A 25,409-nucleotide genomic window follows, 5' to 3' on the forward strand; every position below is an offset into this window, starting at 1 on the left:
ACCGACCAAAAAAAAAAAAAATATTTACGCTGAATTTAAATGTATTTATGGCACTATAGAATATCTCAACTGTGAGAAATTTCAACATCTATGAAAACTGTGAGTTCCAGCTAAAAGGAAACAGATTAAACAAATATATTTCTTCCTTTTATTTTTGTTTTTATAATACTTCAAAACAAAACAATACAGATTGCCTTTAAAACCAGAGTTGTATAAGAACAAAAAGCATGGGGCTGGGAAGGTGGCTCAGTGGTAGAGCTCTTGCTTTGCATGCATGAGGCCCTGGGTTCGATTCCTCAGCACCACATAAGCAGAAAAAAAAAAGCCGGAAGTGGTGCTGTGGCTCAAGTGGTAGCGTGCTAGCTGAGGGACAGCGCCCAGGCCCAGAGTTCAGGCCCCACGACCGGACCCAAAAAAAAAAGAACAAAAAGCACAGGGAGAAACTGCAACCCCTTAAGACAGCATCTTTCTTAAATATGAGCACTGACTGACCAGGATAACCAGAAAATATAGGAAATATCCTAGTGTGAAAGCCAAAACCTAAAATAAACAGCAAAGATTATGATGAAGAAACAGAGTAAAAGACAAAAAAAGTTAAACTTCTCATAGCCTCAGAAATAAGAAAAATGGAAGAAAAAAATCTTTTTTAAAGTATTGTTTAAAAATTTCTTAAAGTTAAAAATTTTAAACTAAAAAATTTTAGAATCATTTAAAAATATTTTTAAAAATTGCTTTAAAGTATTGTTTGCAAGTGTAAAAATATATTAGTAGCCAGACATCAGTTGATCCTAACTACTCAGGATTTTGACTTAGAGCAAGCTAGGGCAGACAAATCCTCAAGAGTCTTATCTCCAATTAATCAGCAAAAATGTCAGAACTGGAAGAGCAGCTCAGGTAGGAAAGTGCCCACTGTGAGGGAAAAGAGACAAGCAAGATCTAAAAGCCCTGAGTTCTACCCTAATACACACACACACACACACACACACACACACACACACACACACACACACACACACACTTTACACATACACACACACATATGCGTATGTTTCTAGATATAGTGTGTACAGTACTGCTACTGCTACAATAGTACTATGAGATAAAGTTTACGAAAAGTTTCTCAGACAACAAAGAAAGATTAAAAATTTACATCAGTCTGAAAGGTCCAATTACTGAAGAACAAAAACTCTAAGAAAAAAATAACATGACAGAGAAGATAAAAATCGAAGAAATAAAACAAGAATACTTCCAAAGTGACGGCTTATACTAAAAAGGGCCCAATGTATGTCTAGTAGAATAAAGATATATCCTACAAGAAAAAACAATGGGACAAGTATCTTGGACATCCTGATTAAAATCTAGTTCACTTAATATGAAAACTAAGTAAGGACATTTTCAGAAAGGCTATATCTCAATGTTTTCATCTGGTAGAATCTCACACTTACAATAGTGATACATGAAAGTTGTAATTGTTCTGTATCTTTTCAATAATGGTAATCAATGGGCATTTTATATTTTTGAGAAACATTAAAAAATCTTAAATTTCCTCTGTAAGCTAGCTATTATGAATAGCAGATTGTTGTAGTAGCAAATGATTGCCCCACAAAAGAAGAAAATAGGAGATTTAGGACAAAGAGTAGTGACAACGAGAAAAAGATGTGAGGAATATTATTATGGATGAGTGTCAACTCCTACATTATACCAACAACCAAGCTGATAAACACTGCAGTCTGTCTTATGCCTGTGTACATGTATATATCTATGGTATCTATGTACTCATCTCAAATCTTATTAATGTTGTCTATAGGGGCTAAAGTTGTTGGAGCCCCTGTGACACCTGTGGCTACCAGCAGCCTTACTATAATATATAGGTACAAATGATTAGTGTCTGGAAGCACTTATCTGAGAAAGCTCAGGAAACTAGACAGAGGTCCTCATAGAGATGTACACATGCAAGTTAACTGACAACAGTACATTTGACATTTTTAAGGAGACTTACACAACATGAACAGAATTTATGATTGAGTTAACTTGAGAAAATAAAACCTTTAAAAAGATAATACAAGCAGTTCGAGAGGAAAAGGAAAAATTCTAAAAGGAAAAGGGAAAGTTGTGAATAGTATTTACCTAACTGTAATATAATTAATATTGTTTTACCAAAATTTCTAAGAGCTATATTAAAAGAAAACAGGAAAGACAAATTAGGGAAATTAAGACTGAGACTGTCAGCCAGGAATGAGGTGGGAAATGAGGGAGGACTAAATTCTTATCTTCCATGTCGAAGTTAATATTGTTCAAAACTGGAAAAAAATAAGCCAGCTAAATAATGAAACCATCAGCTGAAGGAGTTGAGACAGTGTTTTCTCAGAGAAAAGCAATGGCAGTGTTTGGAGTGAGCATGATGCCCAACTCCAGGGACTCCCTTGGCTCTCAAACCCCAGTAATAATATATTATTGTAAGTGAAAGGTCACATTTTACTATGACCCTGGGGCATTTCCCCTCTCCTATTTCACTATTTAAATTAATTGTTTCTTTTTACATTTCCCTTGGACCTCGCCATTTTTCTCATATAAAGTTTTCTCCTCAAGTAGGAAATGACTACCTTTTCACTACTGATTTGCTATGTCTCTCATGGTAAGGAGGTATATAATTTTAGAATTGCTTTCATTTATGTTTAATTTCACTTATATTTCAGAGTATTCCTCCTATTTCAGTATCTATTTACCACCTGCAAACTTTTCCTCATTCCCCCTTAGGTCAAAATCAAACAATACATAGATCATAAGAAAAGCATTCATAAATAGGACTTTAAAATATGAACTATAAAAAGCATGTATTAAATATAACAATATTTTAGATTCTAGTGAATTTGAGCTTATGGATTTCTCAAAAATTATAGTTAAATATAATTAAACGATTTTATGTACAATATTAAACAAATAATAAAAAGTATACTTTAATTTGTAAAGAGATTTATACCAAAAAGACTAGACTGGAGTACACCAAGATGACATTTACTGTGTTCAAGTGGTACAATCAGGGAGTATTATGCCCTTAATTTCCTTTAGTTGTTATACAAATGATTTTGGAACCATTTCACATGGTTTTAACTCATGGTTTTTAACTCAAAACTCCATTAATATCACCCTGAAAGCATTTGTAAGCCTACTACCAGTTGCTCATGCTTGTTGCCCTCGCTACTTAGGAGGATAGATTGTAGTTGGAGGCCAGCTTACACAGTAAGGCTTGCTGGACTCCATCTCTAAGTTTAACCAGCAAAAAGCAGGATGAAAATCATGGCTCAAGTGATAGAACACAAGACTAGCAAGTAAGAAGCTGAGTTCAAAATCCAGTTCCATTAAAAAAAAGTATTTCTTAAACTTTTATTTCTACATGTTATAAAAGGAACACGTCTTATTTTTGTTCAAACTTACTAATTTTATGAGCTCCCTACGTTCTGTACGTAGAATTTTAATTTCCCAGGTGACATTCACGTGATATGGAAAAGCAGAGCCCTTATCATTCCACTCTAGGAATAATGTAGAAGTTGGAAAATCAGCAGAAAAATTCAAGATCTCTGGAGTATCTGGAATGAAGGCTTAAAAAGAACAAGGAAACAAAAAAGTTCATTTTAGTAATTTTTCATACTACTTTTATTAACACTGTTTTTCACTTTTGGTCCAAATAAAAAATAATCAGAAACTAAAAGCAACTTCTCAAAACTAGTATGGAAAAAAGAAACAAATATATAAATTAATTTCTATGGACAAATCCTAATGATTAACTGGACAAACAAGCAATGATGTTTTCTAAAACAGAAATGGGGCTCCTACAATACGCTACTGGTCTCTGGTCTAGGACCTACAAACAAGTACACATAAAATATTTCCTTTATATGGCAGTCAGTCAGGCCTAAGAAAATGAGAGATAAGGAATGCTTGCTTTGGAAAGATTTCTACATGCTTCCTCACGGTCCTCTCACTCACCTCCAGTATCAGAGTCCTTCATGCCACCCCACGGGAGGTACTCTGACCTGTATTTGTTATGGACATTATTATGTAGCAGCAACACTGTCCTAAGGACGAAGGTGTTGAGTGGGTTATTGTTTAGAAGTGCAAGAAATAGGAAGGACTTCCTAAAGGTTAGCTCAGCAGTGCTTTGTAACAGTCTGCAGGAGACCCTGGGATAAAGAGACCAAGTACAAGATGATCAGCTCAGAGACCAATGGAGAAGTCCTGGTTAGAGTGAGAGGCTATGCTTAATAACACCAAAAAGGAAATAGAATGGATGAAAATCAGTTGGACATAAAAGAGAGAGAGAGAAAGGAGGGCTTCACTCTACTGAGAATGAGAAATTACTAAGATTTCTCCCAAGGTTCCACCCCAGAAAGTGGCAAGGAAGGCATCAGGCATTGGGGCCACTGTGCAGAGGGTGCAGAGGTAGACTGTGGGCAACCAGGCACTGGAGAAGAGGAGGCAAGGAGAGTGGAGTGCTCTGCAGCCAGATCGGAGAGAGCAGTAATGAGTCAGAACTGTAATGGGTCAGAACCGTGGACACAGACTTGGAGTGTCTTGCTGAGTGGAGAGAAGACAAGAATGTAAACACAGAGAAATAAAGCAGCCAAAGTTTACTTTAGGGGATGCTGAGAAATAATTACATCTTAAAGGAATCAAGCACACCAGTAAGAATCCAGCGAGGCAATGAATGATGCAGAAGCAGAAGGAAACCAGAGTGAATTTAGGATCACTGAGCTAAGAAGAAACAGATTCATCATTGGGTTCAAATAACAGAGATCACAGAGAAGGACTAAGGTCAAAAGCACTGAGCTATCAGCATTTGAGAAAGACGCCTCTGAGGTTACAGAAGGCAGGAAGACAAAGCACACACAATTTGGGCATGTATAGGGACAAACCAGTTCACTGAACAGAGGATGCAGAAAGAACACCACACTCTTGAAAAAACATCACATCTCCTCATTCATAAGGAGAGTGGGTCAATTATGGAAAATTTTGGATCACTGGCAAAGGAGAAGCATGATCCATTCTACGAAATGCAGGCTCGCAGAGAGACTAACACTCTCTTACATGATTCCACCTTAAGTAACAGCACATGGAGAAGAAATTCAGGGTCACACTTTTTATTTCCTCACTCCGGTCATTCCCCGTGAAGTACCAGGGCTAATTAAATAAAGTCATGGCAAGTGTAAGACTTCAGTAGTCTACAGAGGTAGGATAGCTGGATAAGCTATGAAAAATGAGAGAGTAAACTGTCATAAATGAGCCCACCTTAGAATCTAAAAATAAGTTCTTAAAATTAGACTTCACTAACATTGGCTGAGCAGCATTATACACTAGATTTATGTAAAATGCTTAGGGTTGCATATAATCTAATGCTTGTGGCATCAAAGGCTAAACAATACCAAGAAGTCAACAGAGACAAAGCAAGATGCACTGAGATGCTTTCGCTGAGGAAGATGAGAAGTAGCTGACATGGGCAGGGAGAGGAAAGCTTAGGTGCCAGTGTGACGAGAAAGAACCAGGGACTCCCAAGGGTGTGATTCTTCTTCCAAGTAACTGATGTCATCACAATGTAGCAACTTAAACGAGGAAATGTGGGAATATTTAACACATAGCACTCAGGCAGCTGAGGGAGAAGGACTGTAAGTTTAAGGCCAGCCTGGGCTACAGAGGAGACCTTGTTTCCCAAAGAAACCTCCACCACTACATCTGTAACAATGAATTTACTTTTCAGATACTCACAAACATTCTTTTCATTTAGTATGAATTTGCTTAGTGAATTTGCAGGACTATGTGAAGACTTTGCTGTCATTACATGATCACCAGGTGGAAGAGCTGGGATTTTGATATTTGTTTTCTCTACTTGATGGCATGAATAAGACCTGCAATGAAAGAAATGGAATCTTGGTTATCATATAAACATATATATATTTATATTATTGTGTGTGTGTGTGTGTGTGTGTGTGTGTGTGTGTGTGTGCGTGTGCGTGTGTGTGTGTGTGTGCCAGTGTTGGGACTTGAACTCAGGGCCTGGATGCTTTCCCTGAGCTTCTTTTTGCTCAAGGTTAGCACTCTACCACTTGAGCCACAATGCCTCTGCTGGCTTTTTCTGTTTATATGGTACTGAGGAATTGTACCCAGGGCTTCATTCATGCTAGGCAAGCACTCTACCACTGAGCAAGTGCCATTTTCATATAAAAATCTGATCACACGAAATGCACTGGAAATAGCTTGTTATTTTATATATAAAAAGATGCTGGGCTGTACTTCATTTTAATACTAAAAAAAAAGAGAGATTAATGGTAATTAATCTTTATTGGTAAGCCTCTGTGGTGGTAAACCAAACTGCCCTAGAAAGTATAGCGAGGAAGCACAGAAGGTCATTTCAAGGAACGTGGTGTTCCAGTATGCCATGTGAGCCCTACCTCAACTTCCCTGTGGAGCCTCACCTCACACATGCTCTTTTCCTTCAGCTCCCAGTTCATACCAAAATGGAGCTCAGCGGATGCCTGGGAAACATGCAAAGCTGGCCACTGAGGCCCCTTCACTCACGGTCTCAACCTTACCACTACTTACTTACCCTTGGCCCCAGGATTGCGTGGACAAAATTGCTCAGCATTTTGCTTTCAAATTGCTCCCAGTTCCCACCTAGTATCTCATTGGCAAATGCTTTCCTCTCTGGTTCCAAGCCTTTTGTATCTCTATGGATCATGTTTACATTCTTTCATTTTTATTATTACACTTTCATCTTCTCATGAAAATTTTAACAAGTACAAAGGGATCTTCTGGTCATCTCATACCCAGCCCTCACTCAGTATGCCCCGGCCATGTCTGCTCCTAATCGGTCACTTAAAACCGTGGACCTGGCTTACTTGGCCACTTCCTTCTCCGTCTCACACGATGAGGGACTTTCAATCACCAGCTATAGGAATTCTCCACATTACACTATTCCATTAGTACTAGTCACTGAGCTCAACATTTGTGAGGACATGATGTCCGTTTTTTGTTGCTGTTGCTAAAGCTGACTATGTCTTGTCCACACTGTACCTCTCTCCTCTGACAGCCTCTCTGAGCCTCCAAACTTCTTGGTTTTTGCTCCTTTGCACTACACATATAACTTCCATCAGCAAGTAACCACAGCATTGTTACTACTTGTTTATTGTGCACTCTGGAGAAGCCAAAATTAAACTTCTCTCAGAGTGACCAACAGCCAGCATGCATGATACTTGCCAAATTCTTCAGGATTCTTCTCCTTTTCTAGATTCACAGTAAGTCTGTCTTCTTCTACCCCATGGAAGCAAGGCACGGTGCTTTATGTGCCCAGAAAAATCTAAGTGGAAGTCACATCAAATAGTGCAGGAAGAAAGTTCTAAAAGCCAGTTTGGGCTTTGCCTCTTCTCTTTCTCCTGTCACTAACATCAAAACACTTAGATCCCTTAGAAAGAAGCATAGAATAGAGAGAGATTCCAGCTGACACCAGAAGACAAGTAAGAAAAACCCTTCATTTTCACCATGCAGGACAAGAAGTTGGGACTTGAAAACTGTTACTGCAATATAACCTAGGTTGTATTGACTGCTAAATTGCACCAATGCTGAGAATGAGGCTAAATAAATTACACATTAAATGAGTAAGTCTGTATTGGAATATACATTGTGTCAATTTATATCAGGACAATTATTCATTAGTGAACTGAGACTGGGGAAAACCTGCTGAAACTCCTCGGGCATTGCTAAACAATTCAGCATCCTTTTCCCTTTAGGGAAAAGTAGCAAAAATTGCTCAGCTGAGTATATAGCTCAAATACCTGCACTCTAAGCAGAAGGGCTTCTAGCACACCCCAACACTTCTTGAGAATGGAAGGTGGTGTATCAGAGCTTGCTGCCTGCCTCCCCATGTCCATTTCTCCATACTGCTTGATTAACATGGACCTACTGTTATCATCCAGATAGGAAAACGTATTTGCCAATTTCACATGCAGTCAGATTTAGCTGCTTGCATTCTAGCCAATGAGAACTAAATAGAGGTATTATGTGAGATTTCTTATAAATCACCTTAAAGCATCAATCTTTCTCCTGCTTGATTTTAGAATGTAGGTCTGAGGGTTGTTCCTTGAGTACCACCTCAAACCATGTGATTATAGCCTAAGGATGGCAGAGTAGCATGACAGAATCAAGTTTCTATGACCATTCATACCAATGCCAGCTCAGAACTGGCACCTCCAAACCTTTCCCCTCAGAGTAAATGTCTGTGTGGTATACCGTATTACTGACATTTTCTATTAAGAATAGCCAGACTTCAGCCTGATACAGGCAGGTGCTAGTGTGGGGTAGACCAGGAAAACTCCCAGCAGATCAGCACAACACAGGGCAGCTCCATATAAACTATTCATAGAATCAAGGAATAGGTTTTGGCTAGGTAAAGGGTTCATTTCTATCTTGACTGAAATACTACCAAGAATTTTTAATGAATAGAGGATTAAGAATTAAAATGTTAATTTAACAATTCCTAAAATAGAATTTTTATATTCTAAACTGAAAGATGAACCTGTAGCTTTAAGTTAATTAAATCATTACCTATCTTCAACACAAACTTCATCAATAACTGATTCAAAGCCTGCTTTCCAAGAACAGTCCCATACTTTCAAGTTGTTGGTTATACACTTCAAATCACGCAGTGCTCCTAGGGGAGGAGAAAACACACAAACACAATCCATGAAGTAGTAGTTATACAATGAAAAAAGGTATCCAGCACAGAAAATGAAAAGCAAAGAGGATATTCAGGAGAGAAAGAGAGAAAAAAAAAAAGAAAAGAAAGGAGGTGAAAAATTACAGTATGGTAAATCTATCTCATAATCTACAAACATTTATGGAAAGTTTTTTCTTCTTATTTTTTTATTGTGAAAATACCATACAGAGGGGTTACAATTACGTGGACCAGATAATGAGTACATTTCTTATCAAGCATTGTAGCCTCCTCCTTTGTTTCCCCTTCCCATCCCTTCCCATCTCCCCCCCTCCCTCCACCTCCCCCCCCCAGAGACTCCACCAAGAGACTGGTTATGGACACAAGGGAGATACAGGATCTTCCCATCCACCCCCCCCCCCTTCCCTCTCCCCCCCCCAAAAAAAATCAAAGAACTCTTTTTTTTGGTATCTTTTTAAAAATTTTTTAATTAAAAAATTGTTTTCTATTAATCTTTTTTTCTTCCTCTTATAATTTTTATTTTAGGTGTATATGTGTTTGGGTGCTTTTTTTTTTTTTAAATCTCTACTGACCTTTTGGTCCTTTTTTTTATTTCTTTCTCATTTTTTTCACTTTTTCTTCTCTTTCATTCTTTTTTGCATGACTTAATTGCTGTTCTTATTTTTATATATGTGAGCATGATATTAACAGTAGCAATACATTATAACAGTATAAGACAGAAGATAGAAACTACTACATGCACACATATTAGAAATCAGCAGTAATCATAAAAATAAAGTTACTTAATCACTGAGCTTGCAGGACAGAAATCTATTTAATTATGATACTGATATAAAAATAAAACCAAGAGGCAGCAAAAGGATAATATTCTTTATCCTAGTAAACTAGGTAATATATAAACACTTTAACATATTTAAATAAGGCAACAAGTAATACTTTAAAAAGATATTTAGATTACATTTTTATAACGCTGTAAAAAGGTGAAATTAGAGACAGAAAAGTGAACAGTGTTGTCTAGAATGGTGCTGGGAGGGACAGAAAATAATACAGTGAAAATTTTTTGTGTGCTGGGTCTGGGTTGTATCTATGGTGGTAGAAATCAATGATTACATCCTTGTCAAAACCCAATTGTTCCTAAAAAAATATTATTGAAACTTACATTCTGTTCTTTTTAGAAGGTAAAGAAATATTCTGATTTGTCTTTAAGGGCCTTGTAAAAAGGAAACTGAAAAGTATATAGAAAAAAAGATTAAGGAGACAGATTTTGGCCAGTAAAAATCTGCACAGGTCAACAAATAGCACTGTTGCACAGCAAAAATGAAATAAAACTCAGGTTTGTTCAGTCTCTGTTATGTGTAAAACACTTACCTGTTACTTGAACCATCAGATATAGAAGGACAAATTTTGATAACAGCCATCGGAAATTTGAAGTCCTCATTCTTTTCCTGTCTACCATCTGAGATGGTTGTCTCCAGAATAAGTAAATACTCATCATCTGTGTAGTGCCGTCAGTCCTAGGTTAGGAGAAGAATTTCAAACTGTGTCCAAGATGCTCTGAAGACACACCTCACATTGTGTACAGCACACTGAAAATGGCACTGACAGATGCTGGAGCATGTTGCTCATTTCTATCTCAACCCAAGCTTCCTTGGCTTCAGAAAACATCAACAACTGGACACAGATGTTGCTTCAGGTGTTTGGCACCCGGTCAATGGACAAACGATGTACTTCTGACTCAAGATTGTAACTAAACACATGTTTATACACTCTCTACACCATACTACTAAAATGGACAAAAGCATTTCATAAACTTAAAACTTTGACAAGTTTAAATGATACAGATTGGTACTTTAGTCTTAATAGATATACCACTTCTTACGTAACCCCAGGTATATTCTATGCCACGTACAGTATGGCCCTTAATATCTCTATGCCTCATTTTTTCATCGCAAAGCGGAGACAGAAACTATGTTTTTCTAAGTTTGAGGATCAAGTGATTAAATACACGAAAAGCTCTCAGAAAAATACCAAGAACATGGTGGAGGCTATGTTAATTGGTATATGGAGAAGAGAGGAAGCAAGGCTTTGTCTAGCTGACCCACAATGGATAAGTTGGCTGATGGTGCCACTGAGTTCTCTCTGAGTGCATGAAGAAGGGGGCCATGAACTATGAGGCTGAGGCTGAAGGACTCAAAGATGTATTCACAGAAAGCAACCTGGATGTGTTGCTCCCACTCCTGGCTCAGGACAGAGGCCCTCTCCCTGCAGAACTTGGATTGTGTGGGGAGAACAATGACAGCTAACACAGACATTGGACATTTAAAGATTCCACACGGTAATGAATTTCTGTCCACCCTCCTAGAATGAAACCTGTCAGTCAACATGTCCTTCCTTCCTTTTCTGACTGAAAACTTGTGGTCATATTTATTTTTGCTTAATTTAGGCTGCACAGAAAATCAAGGATCACAAAACAGAAAAGCAAAGCCTAAAATATTAAAAGAAATTCAGAATGAACAGGAAATCAAAAGGAAAATAAAAACTACTCCCTGAGGAAATGGATAATGTGGAAAACTCAAAAGGAAAACAAAAATTCAAATCCTCTAAATAGTGTCCTCAGACAAACATGGCAGAGCCATAAAAACAAGGAGAAAATGCGATAAAAAGGAATAGAAATAAAAATAGCTTTTAGAAGTTAACTGCATTGGCTGATACTGAAATTTTAAACCTGTCCTGTGGGAAATAAAGGATCAAAATAGAAAATATGAAAAGGCAGACAAGATGCAGAGACTTGATAAAGGAAGAGATTCAGCATCATTTAATAGCTGGAACTCATGAAAATTTTTATACTTTTTAAAGCAAAGAAAATGGAATGCTTTCTTCTTGGTTGCTAAAGGCTGTCACAACCCCATAAAATAAATGCCCAATAGTTTATAACCAACCATCACCAAAACATGAACAGGGCATAAGCATTTGAAAGGGCTCAGTCATTTTCTGGGGGAATGAACTATTTCCTAGTCAATCCCAATGTCACCAATTTTACTGATGAAAATGTATTCATGGACTGCATAAAACCCCACTTGCTGAAGTCACACAATTTCACAGTTGTAGGAATAACCAACTGAATAAAAGAATAAACAGGATCCCCCAAACTCAAAACCCACATCAAAACAAATCACAAGCTATACTCACTGGATCACTGAACATTATTAAAATGGTATAACTCCTGGTAGCAAGTTCAGTTATTCTAGAATGGAGACTCCTGTTCTCCTGCAATGCCAGGAAAAAAGTGGCAAGAAGGGGATGGAGGGAGCAGCAGCTGAGGAGCTCAGGACCAGGTGCTGCCAGACTTGGGACACTCATCTTGGCTCCATTACTAATTAGCAATAGGACTAAGGATAAAATCTCTTTTGGCTTTAGCCTTCCTTACTGCAGCACAGATACAAGGTCTATTTGGGATCTATTAACGAGACTTCAAAGTCAAGTTGTAACACTCTGCTTCCATTGACAGGAAACATTATGTGCAACAGGTAACTGGCTTGACAAACCTAGCACGGGCATAAGTCACCTACCAAGACTTCCAAGGAAGCAGTGAACATCGGGGTATGGATAACGTGGGTGTCAGCATAGAGAGACATCAGCAGTCTCCAAAATCTGCACAGTCATGAGAAAGACTTTTGTCTTAACAGTTACTTAGAAAATTTAAAGCAAAGCCATTCGGGCAGCATAATTTTATGCTTATAATGTATATATTTTTTATTTACCAAGCCATACTTGATACATGAACAGAACCTTCCAGTATACTTAAGGAAGCCGGTGAAGCTTTTCTCTACTCACTTTGGACAGAAATCCTATAGGAATTTACTCCCCATGCTCTCCAATTCCTTATTCTTTTGAGAAGAGGATATTGTTGCAGAATTTTAGGAGCTTTCAAAAGTAGGCTATCTTGATCAACAGTGTACCAAGGCAAACACCTAAAGGTACGAACCAAGTATCAAACAGATACAAAGGCAGGTACGAACTGGGGTCCTTCTGATTTTTTTAAGACAGGGTAAACAACTGGAACTGCTTACAAAATACTCAAATTTTTAAATGTAAGCCATCTGCTCATCCTTTCTAAGCATTCTCAAGGCCCAACAAGATAAGCAGACATTTGCCCAAACAAAAGACTTCAGATTGTTTCTATATATGTAATTTAACAGAATTCAAAACTGACAATAAACCTTTCTGTTTTTATTAGGATTGCTAAATGGGAAGAACAAGTGTTCTTGTTTCTTTACATGCAAACAGGCCTCAATCTGAGGTACCACAAAGTGAGCCTAGCAGAAACCAACTTGAACAGACGTCTGGTTAACCAGGTGATCTGATGGGTGATCACAGTCTGTGTAAACAGAACAACTTGTTTTTCCCTTAGCCTTGAGAATTCTGGCTCTAATATTCATGAGGTTTTAGACATTTCTTCTGAGGCTAATGACAAAAATGAGCTGAGAAAAGTAAAGCTAAATCCAGAAATTACAGTCCCTATGGTTTGTTCAGTCTATTTTGGACATGAGACAGGAGAGAATTATATCACATCCTGCAATCACAAACCTATCCTGGGGCACCTAACGCACCCATCACTGTGAGCCTTAGGTAAGGCAGGCCTCACCTGACGAGATCAGGTGAATTTCCCTCTTGTACTTTAGTGACACTCAACAAATTTTAGATTTTAAAGCATTTGGATTTCTGATTTAGGGATTTGAGATAGTCAACTTGTACATGTTTCTCAATACTCTCACCAATACCAAGGTTGGGTAATCAGTGGTAAATCGTTGATCATGTAGTACAAGTATTCATATATTTCCTGACAATTTGAAATGCTTTATTTGTAAACTGCTTACTATATCATTTACTTGTTCCTGTAATTAATCTTTCCCTATTACCTGATAAGAAATATTACAGAAGCATATTCTTTTCTTTTTCCATTGTAAGAAATGTGCATAAAATCAGAAAAGATCTCTCCACTTAATTTATACACATACCAGGAAATGTAGGTTATTTGACCATGGCTCATCCATCAAACTTCTCTGTTATCAACTCTTGATTTATTTTACAAATATATTTCCTTTGAGGCTTTTGTTTGACTTGTATTAAATCCTATTTTTCAATTTTGACTTTTATATAGTTTTAGACCAAAGGTCTTTCTCTTCCCAATGTTATACAAATCATTATCCTTGTTGCATCTCAGGTACATATTATCTGAAGCTTTAATTGACATAAAACTGAATGGTGTGTACAGCATGAGCCAGGGATTCATTATTGCCCCTTTATGCCAATCACATTTAGTAAACAACCCATTGATGCCCTCATAGAATCCAGACACCTTTAGGTATCATTGCTTCCCAGCTGTGCTAGGGGAAGTCCTCCAGCCATTGCTCTTTCCACCCTCCATTCCCTCACTGAGCAGTACTGTCACCTCTTTTGGTTTCAACCACCATTCACACACTAACTTCCCAATCTTCCCCAAACTGGCTCTGCCCAGCTTGACTTTGCCACACAGGGGCTATCACATCTACATGAATCCACCCCACAATGGGTCTCCTCAGAGTGACAAAATGTTTTCATCCTACATATCCACTTGGACATGTAACAAATTCCTCAAGAATTGTGTGTATGTGTATGTATGTATACATGTATGAATGTATGCATGCATGTATGTATGTAAACTCATTTCCCCCTCCAGACCTGTTTCTGTTGGGCCCCAGGCCCAGCTGGAGGCAGCACCTGTTTCTCTGGGCTGCCCAAATCTGAATCACAGAAGGCAGTCACTCCAACCACTCCCCTTTGACTCTTCCTCCTTCCTTACCCTTCCCACTTGCTCACCAGTTTTACCTCCAAAACCTTCCATGATCCCCTCTGTCCTATCCAATTGTGATTTCCACTATCTGAATCCAGTTCCCATCACTTCTGGCGTAGGTAATTTAAGACAATCACTTAATTCAGCTCATCTCCACAAGGGCACCCTGCAAACCACTGTCCACAGTGAGCTACATGGCTTTAATAGTGCTGACATCTCTAAGCCTTAGCATTCTTTTAGGCTTCAGGTCCCTCCAATCGCTCAGAAACATCCAACTTCAAAATCAAATTTCTGTTCCACAATCTTCTTCTGCCCCTCTCCTCCTTTTTGAGGACAATTCTGTCTTGTGTACCCCAGGCTGATATCACATCTGTAGTATCATGACTCAGTTACTGTACCAATTACATGTTCATTTCCACATGAGTTATCGTGGAGAATATTTTTCTGTTCCTTCCACACTTCTAATTATATATCCTAAAAGCAGAACTTTGTCTTGTAAGATTCTCATATGTAGGCATATTTTATCACTTGTATGTTCAACATTTGAAGACTTAAAAAAATTAACCCAAATGGAGTTTTTGTGAGGACTTAAAATATCTATCACCCAGGTATTCTGTTACATTCTGCAGAGCAGAGTGAGCAGAGGGCTTTGGAATGACCTTTTTGCCACAGAGAAATCTATAAATGAAAAGACAACAGTGGTTCAAGTTGTGGAGTTTTTCTACTGCACACATGAACTGTTTTTAAAGGGCTTTATAAATTCTAAGAGGGGAAAAGGCTAATTGTGCAATCATTTTATGTAGTTAAAATGCTACTTTTAGATAAGTCTACTGCTTAATATAGAATCCATATTTTCCAGATATCATATATTGTTCATAAGTTAAGGGGCAGGCACTTTCTAAGTTCTTTAAATGCAATATTGAATTTAATTTCCATAATTATCTTATGAGGCCAGAATCTTTAGTCTCTCATTTTATAAAAAGGAACTGAGGAAAACAGGAGCAGAAAAACAGGGAAAGAGAGTAATCGAGGGGTCAATTTGATTAGAGTACAATATATGCTACATGCATGAAATAACACAGTGTAAACCCTTTGTATGACTAATGTACATTTAAAAAAAAAAGAATGATAATGTAGACAGGGTAGGAGAAGTCACCAGTGGAAAGAAAAAGGTGAGTGGAGAGGATGAAGGGAGTCTGGTTGGACATAGTTTAGAAACAAACATGTATGAAAGCAGAATAATGAAAACTGCTGAAATGTTTTAAGAAGGGTAAGAGAGGATATGGGAAAGTGAAAGAAGGGTGAATTTGATCAGAATACATTTTTACATGTATAGAAAGATCATAATAAAACTAATAAATACTAGTTTAAAAGTGTCTTTTATTATTTTTCAAGGAACTGAGGAACAGACAGGACATAGCTAGGAAGAAGCAGAGCTGGGACTCTAAATCCAGCACTACCCACAGATCTTAGCTGTAAACCACTGAGCTATATTGTAAAAAGAAGAACAGAAATCTACAGAATTTGGAGTCCGGAGTCCTGAGCTCCAGTACTTACTTATTCCTCCATTTAAGAGTTCCAGGTACGGGATCTCAAACAATCCACCTAGCATCTCCAGTCCCAGCTCTCAAATTACACCACCTTGACCAGGGCCTTCTTCCCTATTTTACATGGCACTCAACGCCTATGGCTGTTTTGCTTTAGGACACCTTGTCTGAAACCTGTAGCAACTAGCAGGGGCAGCGTGTGATCAGGAATGCCTTCTGTCCCCGTGCTGTCAAGTTAATGCTGTTGCTTGGGTAAATACCACCTGCTTATCATATCATGACAAAGATCAGACAGCCTGTGTTCAACAACAAAATGGAAAGTAACTGCTGTCTTACTGTCCTCCTTCCAACTCTAAGTGCACTTTTACTTGGCTAAGCTCTTAACCCAGCATACTCCAAGAGTCAGCCAATGAAGCGAGTGCCACCAGGAGTGTGCAGCCCAGGGACCAGCAGCTGTGGCCTGGGTCTTGGGGCTATTTTACACCACAGGGTACAGGATAAGCTATGGATCTTCAGTTTGAAAAAATGAAAGACCACGTTGTTGTTCTTTTAAGGGAAATATGGCCACACAGACTAGAAGAGGGAGGGGGAGGGAGACTTTCAGTGACTGGGGTAGAGGCGCTCATCTTCAGGCTTTCTCCTCTCTCGATGAAAGATTGTGTTTTTTTTTGTTTTGTCAGTCATGGGGCTTTAACTCTGGGCCTGGACGCTGTCCCTCAGCTCTTCAGCTCAAGGCTAGCACTCTACCACTTGAGTCACAATGCCACTTCTGGCTTTTTCTGCTTATGTGATACTGAGGAATCGAACCCAGGGACTCACGCATGCAAGGCAAGCACTCTACCACTGAGCCACCTTCCCAGCCCAGATTGTATTTTTTAAGTGTTATTATTTTCTATTTTAAATGTGAAATCTCCTTATTTTTTATATGCTAGTAACTCAACTTGGAAGGGGGGGTGCACTATGCGAGCCAGACAAAATGAAGTGAAGGTCAAGGACACGAGTTAACAGCCTGCTTCAAAATGTGTTAACAGTAAAACTTTACCATCATAAAATATAAATTGTTATCCAGGTAAAGTGGATCATGATCATAATCACAGCCATAGTCATAATCAAGAGCAGAAATCGAGCAAGAACCTGATTCCAAGTCAAACCAGGTGGTAAAGTACTCACCTAGTAAGCACAAAGACTTGAGAACAAACCCTCCATATTTCCATTGTGTGTGTGCGTGTGCGTGTGTGTGCGTGTGTGTGTGTGTGAGATTTGTATTGTAATGCACAGACATTGACCAAAATGGGCCTAGATACCTTAACATTCTTTGGGATCAGAATCTGAAAATCCTCTCCTTTTTTTTTAAAATCTGAATCCTCAAAATTACAGGCATCATTTTAGACTCTAAATGCTTATCAAAGAGAAGAGGAAGAAAACGATGATGATGATGATGACGACGACGACGATCACAATAGCCATTACCACCACCATTGCCATGGCCATTATTACTAAACTAACAGCCCAAAAGTTCTACACAGTAACAATTCCATGATTCATGAGGTTGTCTTTTATTTGGCTGTATGAGGAAACAGCATGCAAGGTCAGCATTTGTCATTAGGGGTCCAGGACGTATCTCCCATGTCTCCTGAGACTATTATACCATGTACATGTACATATTACATGTACAAATTTTGTGATGAGAATCAATCACAGATGTAATATCATGATATATACTATCAAGTGGAAACATTACTTAAATTTGTCTCTCAGTAAGATCATGTGCTAGAATTTTTCACACAGGATATTCTTGAGTTCCATTGCATTCTTGATTTATTGGGAAGAACTCATTCTCATTAATTTTACAAAAGATAATATCAAAAAGGCCTGTGGTCTTCCTTAAGGTCATGAAAGATGGTCCCTCACAGAAGATAGAGTAGCAATTTTCAGCCTATTAGCCTAGGACATTCTCACACAGTTTTAATATAAGTCACCACTAAATCATCTGTAAATGTCAACAAGGTGGATAATCTAAGCTGTTGCTCATGCAGATGGCTGAATAAGCAGAAGGCAGAGTGTGCAGTCACTGAAAAGTAACAGCAGAATAACATTTCTTTTAAAAACAGCAGGGGAGGAGATAGAAGTCATTTGCTTGTTGACCATGGCAGCTACCATTCACTGAGTGGGCTCCAGGTTCTGGTCTGAGGGTTCTTCCCCAGTGTCACATCAACCCAGGTCACTGTTGCTACCCAGTGCCTAGCAAAGCAGAGGCGCTCAACAGTGACTGAGTAAATCACCTGTCACCCTGATGTCTCTATAAAAGGAAACAAAAGTCGGATCTTGACCTTCAAGAACCTACATAGGTCTATTCAAGACAACTGCAGAAGAAAAACAATCATGGCAAAACAAAATTCACTGGCAACAGGGAGCACTCCTGTTTTTAAAGAAAACAGAAACCTATCAAGTTATTTCCCAGTGTCCAGAAGCAATGAATACTTTTGCCAGAATGTTCTGAAATGCTTTTCACACCGTTTGAAATAATTTATGCAACAAAATTATTCTACTTAGAAATCCTGTAATAGAAATACAACACAGATCTGTGAGCTCAGTGAGGTCAAGGTGAAATTTTATCAACCATTTACTTCCTTTGGCATCATGAGCTGTACATCTACATTTATAGAGAAGGCAATAGTACTGGCCCAAAATACTGCACATGGAAATGTGACCTGGTCTGAGTTCCTCTGCACATTCCCTGCTTTTACATACTGAAATTCAGTTGCAATCAATACACAGAAATAATATCACCTAACATTTGGTGTATATAGTCTTGGAATTTTCCTAATAATACTTAAAAAATTGTAAACATACTCCCATATACACAAACTCCAAAAACAAGAAAGAACTTAGACCAACTTACACTTGCTACTTTGAAATCTTCAAGTTTACAAATTTTGAAACTCTTTCCACATTACTACATACTCCTTACATTCCTGTTAATGAACAGAATGTCATTACTTGTATATACCACTATTACTGAACACTTTAAGTTGTTTCTAGTTTGTAACTAGAATACAACAAGCTTACAAAAAAATTACTGTTTGCCCATGTAATTGTAACTCCTCTGTACAGTATTTTCACAATTAAAAAAATAAAAAAATTTAAAAAATTACTGTTTGCAAATTACAGGGGTTCTTTTAGTGTGTACATTTTTGTGGAGGTCCATCAGCATCTGGAGTCAAGTTTTTTCTAAACTTCACAGAGCTTGGGGCAAGTCTGATGCACTCCCTTAGTGCTTCCCACCACAGTAAGGATTGCTCTGGAAAGGAAAAGGCTACAGACAGAAGAATGGCGGACACTTGCTCCATGTTGGTGAGAACTGCTACCATCAGCTTGTTTCTGTACTCACACTTTGCCACGCCACATACACTTGGTTGAAACTTTTGGAATGAAAGGTTCTGGACAGGAGTGGAGCCTGGCATAGACTCAAGCCCCAGGCATCCCCCAGGAGTTGGTGGAGAACTGGATTCCCTAAAAAAGACAATCTGGTCAGACTTAACCAGTTGTTCTCTGAGAAAGAGAAGTTCCAGTGTGACTGCTGCTCACCACAGTGACCCAGGGCCCAGTGGCAGGATGCCTGCCCTGTGCCCTGACAAGTCCCACCTGGGAGAGCGTTTGTCCTGCCTCCAGGCCAATTCAGGCCTGCCATTGTATACAACAACTCTTGTTTCCTCCTCTAACAAGCAGCTCAGCATCCAACCACCATGGGAACCCAGTCCGAGAGGCACAATGGAGAGGAAGCTGCCGAAACAAGCGTTTGGAAAGGAGCAGAGATCACAGCAGGCAAAGCAGCCATGAAGATGTGTCTGCAAGGAGTCCTTAGCTGGGTTCAGCAAAGAGAAGCCAGCGCAGGTGGGCGGAGCACTTCCATAAAGCTGCCTGTGGTGGATAGATGGCTTCTGATTTGACCTCGACAACAGAATAAGGGACTACAAGTTCAATGAATAGTCTCTGGCCAGAGAAACAAGGTCAAATGCTTAAGTTTCTTCACTTCCAGTGGTTCCTGGTATTTCCAGCTGAGTGGACATCTTTCTGTGACCAGTGGGTGCCACACCACCTTCTGCGGAGTCTGCGTGGAGATTGTGTTGGACAAAGAGCTTCAAGGAAGCATGCCCCCAGGAAGGGGGTGTTGGTTCAAGGCTTCCCATACACTTGGCTGCACCTTTATAGCCTCTACCTTTATTCTTACTATATTCTTCTTGGCTGTACATTCGTTGCCTTTATTCTCGTTTTGGCTGTTTTTCTATTGATCCGCGAACAGAGCATGTTGTATTTTTCCAGTCCAATAGAGATGGCTTCTCTAAGTAATAAAGACTAAGGCCAAAGATTTAATGTGGGCAATCCCCCAATCAATCTATCATCTGATGTGACGTTGCCTCCAGAAACTCCTACAACTTCACAAGCAGTTTTGCAGCTCACGAATAGTAAATATAGAGACTTAAAATTTCTAGATATGTCCAACAGACAAAATCAATGAACTAAACTAAGTTAGAAAGAGTTATCTCAGTAGTTTAGAGAGTTCTAAAAAGAAGGGACCTCTGATTATAGAAGAAAAAGAAAGATTCTCCCAACAGTTATGATTAAGTTTAGTCCAACTTACGTTATAGGGAATAGATGGTGCTTTCACACAAAATATAAAGTTAGTGACATATTTCCTGAACCAACCAAGAACCATTTCCCTATACAGGAGCTTATAAAGATGAAATTAGTTGGATAAAAATAAAATTAAAAAGAGTACAATGTAAGTACAGCCCTGTCTTAGGTTTGTTAATTATTAAACATAAAAAGGCTGAATAAATGACGTATTCTATTAAACAATATGCTAGACTTGTTTCGCACCACTTAGCTTAAACAGTTGGTGGGATAGTCATTAATTTTCATGTAATTCATCAATGCTTTGCCTTTAAAAAATTGATTACGTGCTTAAATAAACAAAGAATCTATGTCACAATCACACACTGTATAAAAATGTTAATTCTCCTCAATAAAGATACACTCAGATGCAACTCTTTTGAGTCTGTGTCTGTTTGTCACTTCGCCGACTCCTTTGCCCACCTATCCCGAGATCCCTGTCCCGTCGGTCCCAGTGCTCCGGCCGAGCTGGTCCGTTGCAACACTTAATTCTTTTCTTCCCTTAGTTGAAATTCCTAGGGGTGTTTACACCTGATGCAGGGACAGGGCACATTTTTTGAGGCTTTTGATGAGTAATACAAAATTGCCCTCCTGGAAAGTTACATTTCAAACACCCACCAGCAGCATCTGAAAGTGACAATTTCCCAAAGCCGCCAGAGTTGTCTAGATTTGTGTTATAGCACTCAAGTTCCGATATAGTGACATTATTAATAAAACACATGCAGAAAAATAGCAAACAATTCAGATGTCAAAACTAGATCTTATTCAAATGGAAGTTACCAAACTCCAATGATACCAAGTGTCAGCAGACTGAATATAACAGGTTGACTACCAGAAAATCTAGTGAAACCAGGCTCCAAAAGGTGCCAGGCCAGTAAGTGACACTACGCCTATATTTGCCTCTCTAGCTAATAATCTTAGGCTTCAGAAGTTGGGTTTTAAGCAATATGCCCTATTTTTTAAACATGAAATTCTATAAGCAAATTCTATAAGCACAATCATATAGTTAATATGGCAACCTAAAATGCTTTTAGATAAATAATACTATGAGTATGTGCCAGTGATAGGGATTGAACTCAGGAACTGGCACTTTTCTTTAGCTTTTTTTGCTCAAAGCTGGCACTCTACCACTTCCAGCTTTTGGGTGACTAACTGGAGATAAAAGTCTCATAGACTTTTCTCCCCTCGCTGGCATCTCAGCCTCCTGAGTAACTAAGGATTACAAGTATGAGCCACCCGTGCCTGGCCTAATTCTTTTTAGACATATAATTCTTTTAAACATATTCATTTACTCAACAATATATTGGTGCCTATTGTGAGTAAAATATTGTTCTAATGTTGGGAATATAGTAGTGATACCCACAAATTATAACACTTCCAGATCTTACTTTCTCTACCTGAAAACTTGAGAAGCTGACCAGCTGACCAGAGGGCCCTTTCTGTCAATCAAATTCTATCCTTTTATGTTGTTGTTGTTAAGCATCTCTTTTTTTTCCCTCCCTAGAACAGGGAAATTTTTAATCATATTTTGAAGGAGCCAAGAGAAAGACTAGGAGGAATTGTAATACATTTTTGGTTAAAGGTATGGCAGTACATGCAGGCCCCCAAGTAGAAATTAGCAAATCAAGTACAAAGAATTGCAGATAAAGTTTTAAGTTACTGGATGAGAAAGAGAATATCGAAACAGACTCAGAAATTCATTTATTGGAATCTCAGGCTAATGCAGAGAAGAAAAAGGATTGGTGGGATCATCCAAGGGCTAAGGTGTATGGATGGGTTCTATAGACACGTATAGTTACTGTACTTCACCCTGTTTTATTTCCAATATAGCATTACTGCTTCCCCCAAATCACCATATTTGTTTACTTGACTGTTGCTGAGCTCCTGAATTATTCACTGTACTCAGAGCCTGAACCAGCAATGCAGAAGGTCTAGAGCCAAGAAGACAACTTCAAAATAAACTGGACTAGTGGGAAAGCAACAGAATTTATGACAGGAGCAAGTCACTGGTGGCTCACCCCTATACTCCTAGCTGATCAGGAGACTGAAATCTGGAGGACTGAAATCTGCTGCCAGGCAGAAAAGTCCAGAAGGCTCCATCTCCAATTAACCAGTAAAAAGCTAAATGGGAGGAGTGGCAACCAACCAAGTACAAGCCCCAAGTTCACCCTCTCCCCTGGAAGAAATCACAGCAGGTATGAATGTAATGAATTAGATGAAGAGTATCAGAGTTTCCAGGATTCAGTGATTGGCCCCAGAACTGTTCAGATAAGAACATCCCCATTCACTAGCAACTCCTGAGGTTGTGAAGCAAGCTGCTGGAACAGCAAAAGTAGATGCACTGGCTACTGATGCAAGGCCTTACAATCTGACAAGACTGGCTGCACAAAACACATAGGGAGTACAGAGGAGTGGATGGCCCCTCCCAAATTTTAGGCAGTGGCCATTGTAACAGAAAGGAGCCAGTGGATAAATTCTTCAATTCCTTCCCCCAGGAGTGACTTGATTCGTTTGCTCTAATGTTGGGAACACAGTAGTGATCTCCCCTGAAAACTTGAGAAAGCTGACCAGATGACCAGAGGGCCCTTTCTGTCAATCAAATTCTATCCTTTTATGTTGTTGTTGTTAAGCATCTCTTGAATGTTTAATTTTCTATTACTCACAGAGCATTGCTCAAGTTCTTCCACAAAATCCACACCAGGCAGTCCCAACTAACGGAACTTACACCTACTATAAAACTTGGGTGATCCAGGAACCTTCAAAGAACAAACACAGGATAAAGTTCCAATGAGATGATTTGTGCTCCCAAGTGCGTTTCTTTGAATAGGTTTCTCATGTGTTCTCACCTCCTTTTCTGTTGTACAGGGCTATAAAAACAAAGGCTTGATTGAAGCCTGCCAGGGGGTGAAGTCCTGAAGTCCCTACCCCCAACACAACAAATTCTATCTACAGAATGGTGACAATCCCTTGCCCCATTAGCATTTCTAATATTAGAGACAGGAAGCGTACATCTGTCACTTCTGTACTTCTTGCTATTTTCCACCAGATGTTCCTACCACCACCATTTCAATTGTCCTCAGGTCCAAAGACTCCAAGAAGCCTTCTTGAGAGCACTTAGAGAAAGGAAGAGGGAAGGGCCTTGGTACCCCAAGGCACTCAAAGCCATACACATCTTCAGGAAGTTGTAGCGCCTCCTTGTGGACTTTCAAGATATTGCTACTAACAAAGAAACATTGCTCAACTCTAGGCATATACATGGTTTCTAAGTCTGTATCTCCCTCATAAAACAAAACAATCAGTAACTGCCAAGATTTTCCTACCTCTGTGCAAAAGTGCAAAATCCCGAAGTTTTCTCTCCATTTGCAACATCAAACCATAAACACAAGCACTGCTCACTTGAGTAACATCAGCAGCTACATGATTACCAGGAAGAATGTACATGTTATCAGATGATGTAGGACAAATCTGCAATCCTTGAATTTTTACAGGAAATATAAAGGAACTGCTAGCTCAAGTTAACTCAAGTTTCTAAGCCTCTAAGCTTACCACATCCAACTCCCTGCTTCTTTCTACTGCTTGCTGAAGAGCTCTGCTATGAGCTAAAAGGACAAAGGGACAAAAGACATTTGCTTCAGACAGAGGACTTGCATAATCTACCCTTGTCATGGAGTTAACACAAAACTTACAGGAGAAAACTGAAAGATAAAATTACCTTATATAGCCGGGTGCTGGTGGCTCACAACTGTAATCTTAGCTACTCAGGAGGCTGAGATCTGAGGATCATGATTCAAAGCCAGCCCGGGCAGGAAAAGTCTGTATGACTCTTATCTCCAATTAACCACCAGAAAACTAGAAGTGGTGCTGTGGCTCAAGTGGTAGAGTGGTTGCCTTGAGCTGAAGAGCCCAAGTATAGTGCCCAGGTGCAGAGTTCAAGCCCCACGACAGACAAGGAAAACAATTTACATTATATAGAAACAACTCAGCACATTCATGTATCAACTAATTAAAACAGGGAAAAAACCTTAAAACTTCTATCCTACATGATCATAAAATTCCTGATCTGGATGGAACAAGAAGCCAAAAGTCTCAGTCAAGAAAGAGACAACCGATTCTTGTTCATCTACAACAACTGCATGGCATAACACACATTTCCCAAGCGTTCAATTAATATGAAGGAACATATATTTAGAATAACAAACAGATTAGAACTTGGGAAGAGGAAATACCACAAGTTCCTGACAGTTCCTAAAATAGATCAGGTACACATTCCTCTCATGAGAATAAAAGTACCTGAATAATACACATATATTTTATCTGCTCATTAGTCCAGAAGAATTAAAACACTCAACATATAAAAAAGGCAGCTTTGACAAGTTTACATTTAAGCAAATAGCTACTTCACTGAAATCAAAGATGAAAATTCTAAGTCTCTCTGAAACCACTATAATTTACTGGAATAGGCGTGTTTTTAAGATTTCCTACTTGAATTTCATGAAAGACGAATGAAGTGTAATGACTTAAAGCGCCAATTTGAGAGCTTGTTAACTGTAACAGTTTGGGTAGGGTCAAGGGCCAGAGCCACTGAAAAGCTTAGATTAGATTCCTGAATCCAGGTATTACAATCAAAATCAGG

The 25,409-nt window shown here is 38.8% G+C and overlaps 1 protein-coding gene across 8 annotated transcripts in view; it reads right to left on the minus strand.

Moving 5' to 3' along the window:
* Nucleotides 1–25,409, minus strand: part of Lifr (LIF receptor subunit alpha) — a 70,525-nt gene that overhangs the window by 40,950 nt on the left and 4,166 nt on the right. For all 8 annotated transcript variants that reach the window (XM_070041061.1, XM_070041063.1, XM_070041062.1 and 5 more), the window contains exons 2-5: nucleotides 10,091–10,236; nucleotides 8,593–8,698; nucleotides 5,761–5,900; nucleotides 3,436–3,599 (exon numbers count right to left, since the gene is read on the minus strand). In XM_070041061.1, the coding sequence (XP_069897162.1) occupies nucleotides 3,436–3,599; nucleotides 5,761–5,900; nucleotides 8,593–8,698; nucleotides 10,091–10,217 (537 nt within the window). In that variant the 5' untranslated portion in view covers nucleotides 10,218–10,236. The remainder of the gene's footprint in view (nucleotides 1–3,435; nucleotides 3,600–5,760; nucleotides 5,901–8,592; nucleotides 8,699–10,090; nucleotides 10,237–25,409) is intronic.

This window comes from Dipodomys merriami, unplaced genomic scaffold (genome assembly GCF_024711535.1).
Source record: "Dipodomys merriami isolate MVZ:Mamm:240054 unplaced genomic scaffold, mDipMer1.0.p SCAF_30, whole genome shotgun sequence".
Lineage (NCBI taxonomy): Eukaryota > Metazoa > Chordata > Mammalia > Rodentia > Heteromyidae > Dipodomys > Dipodomys merriami.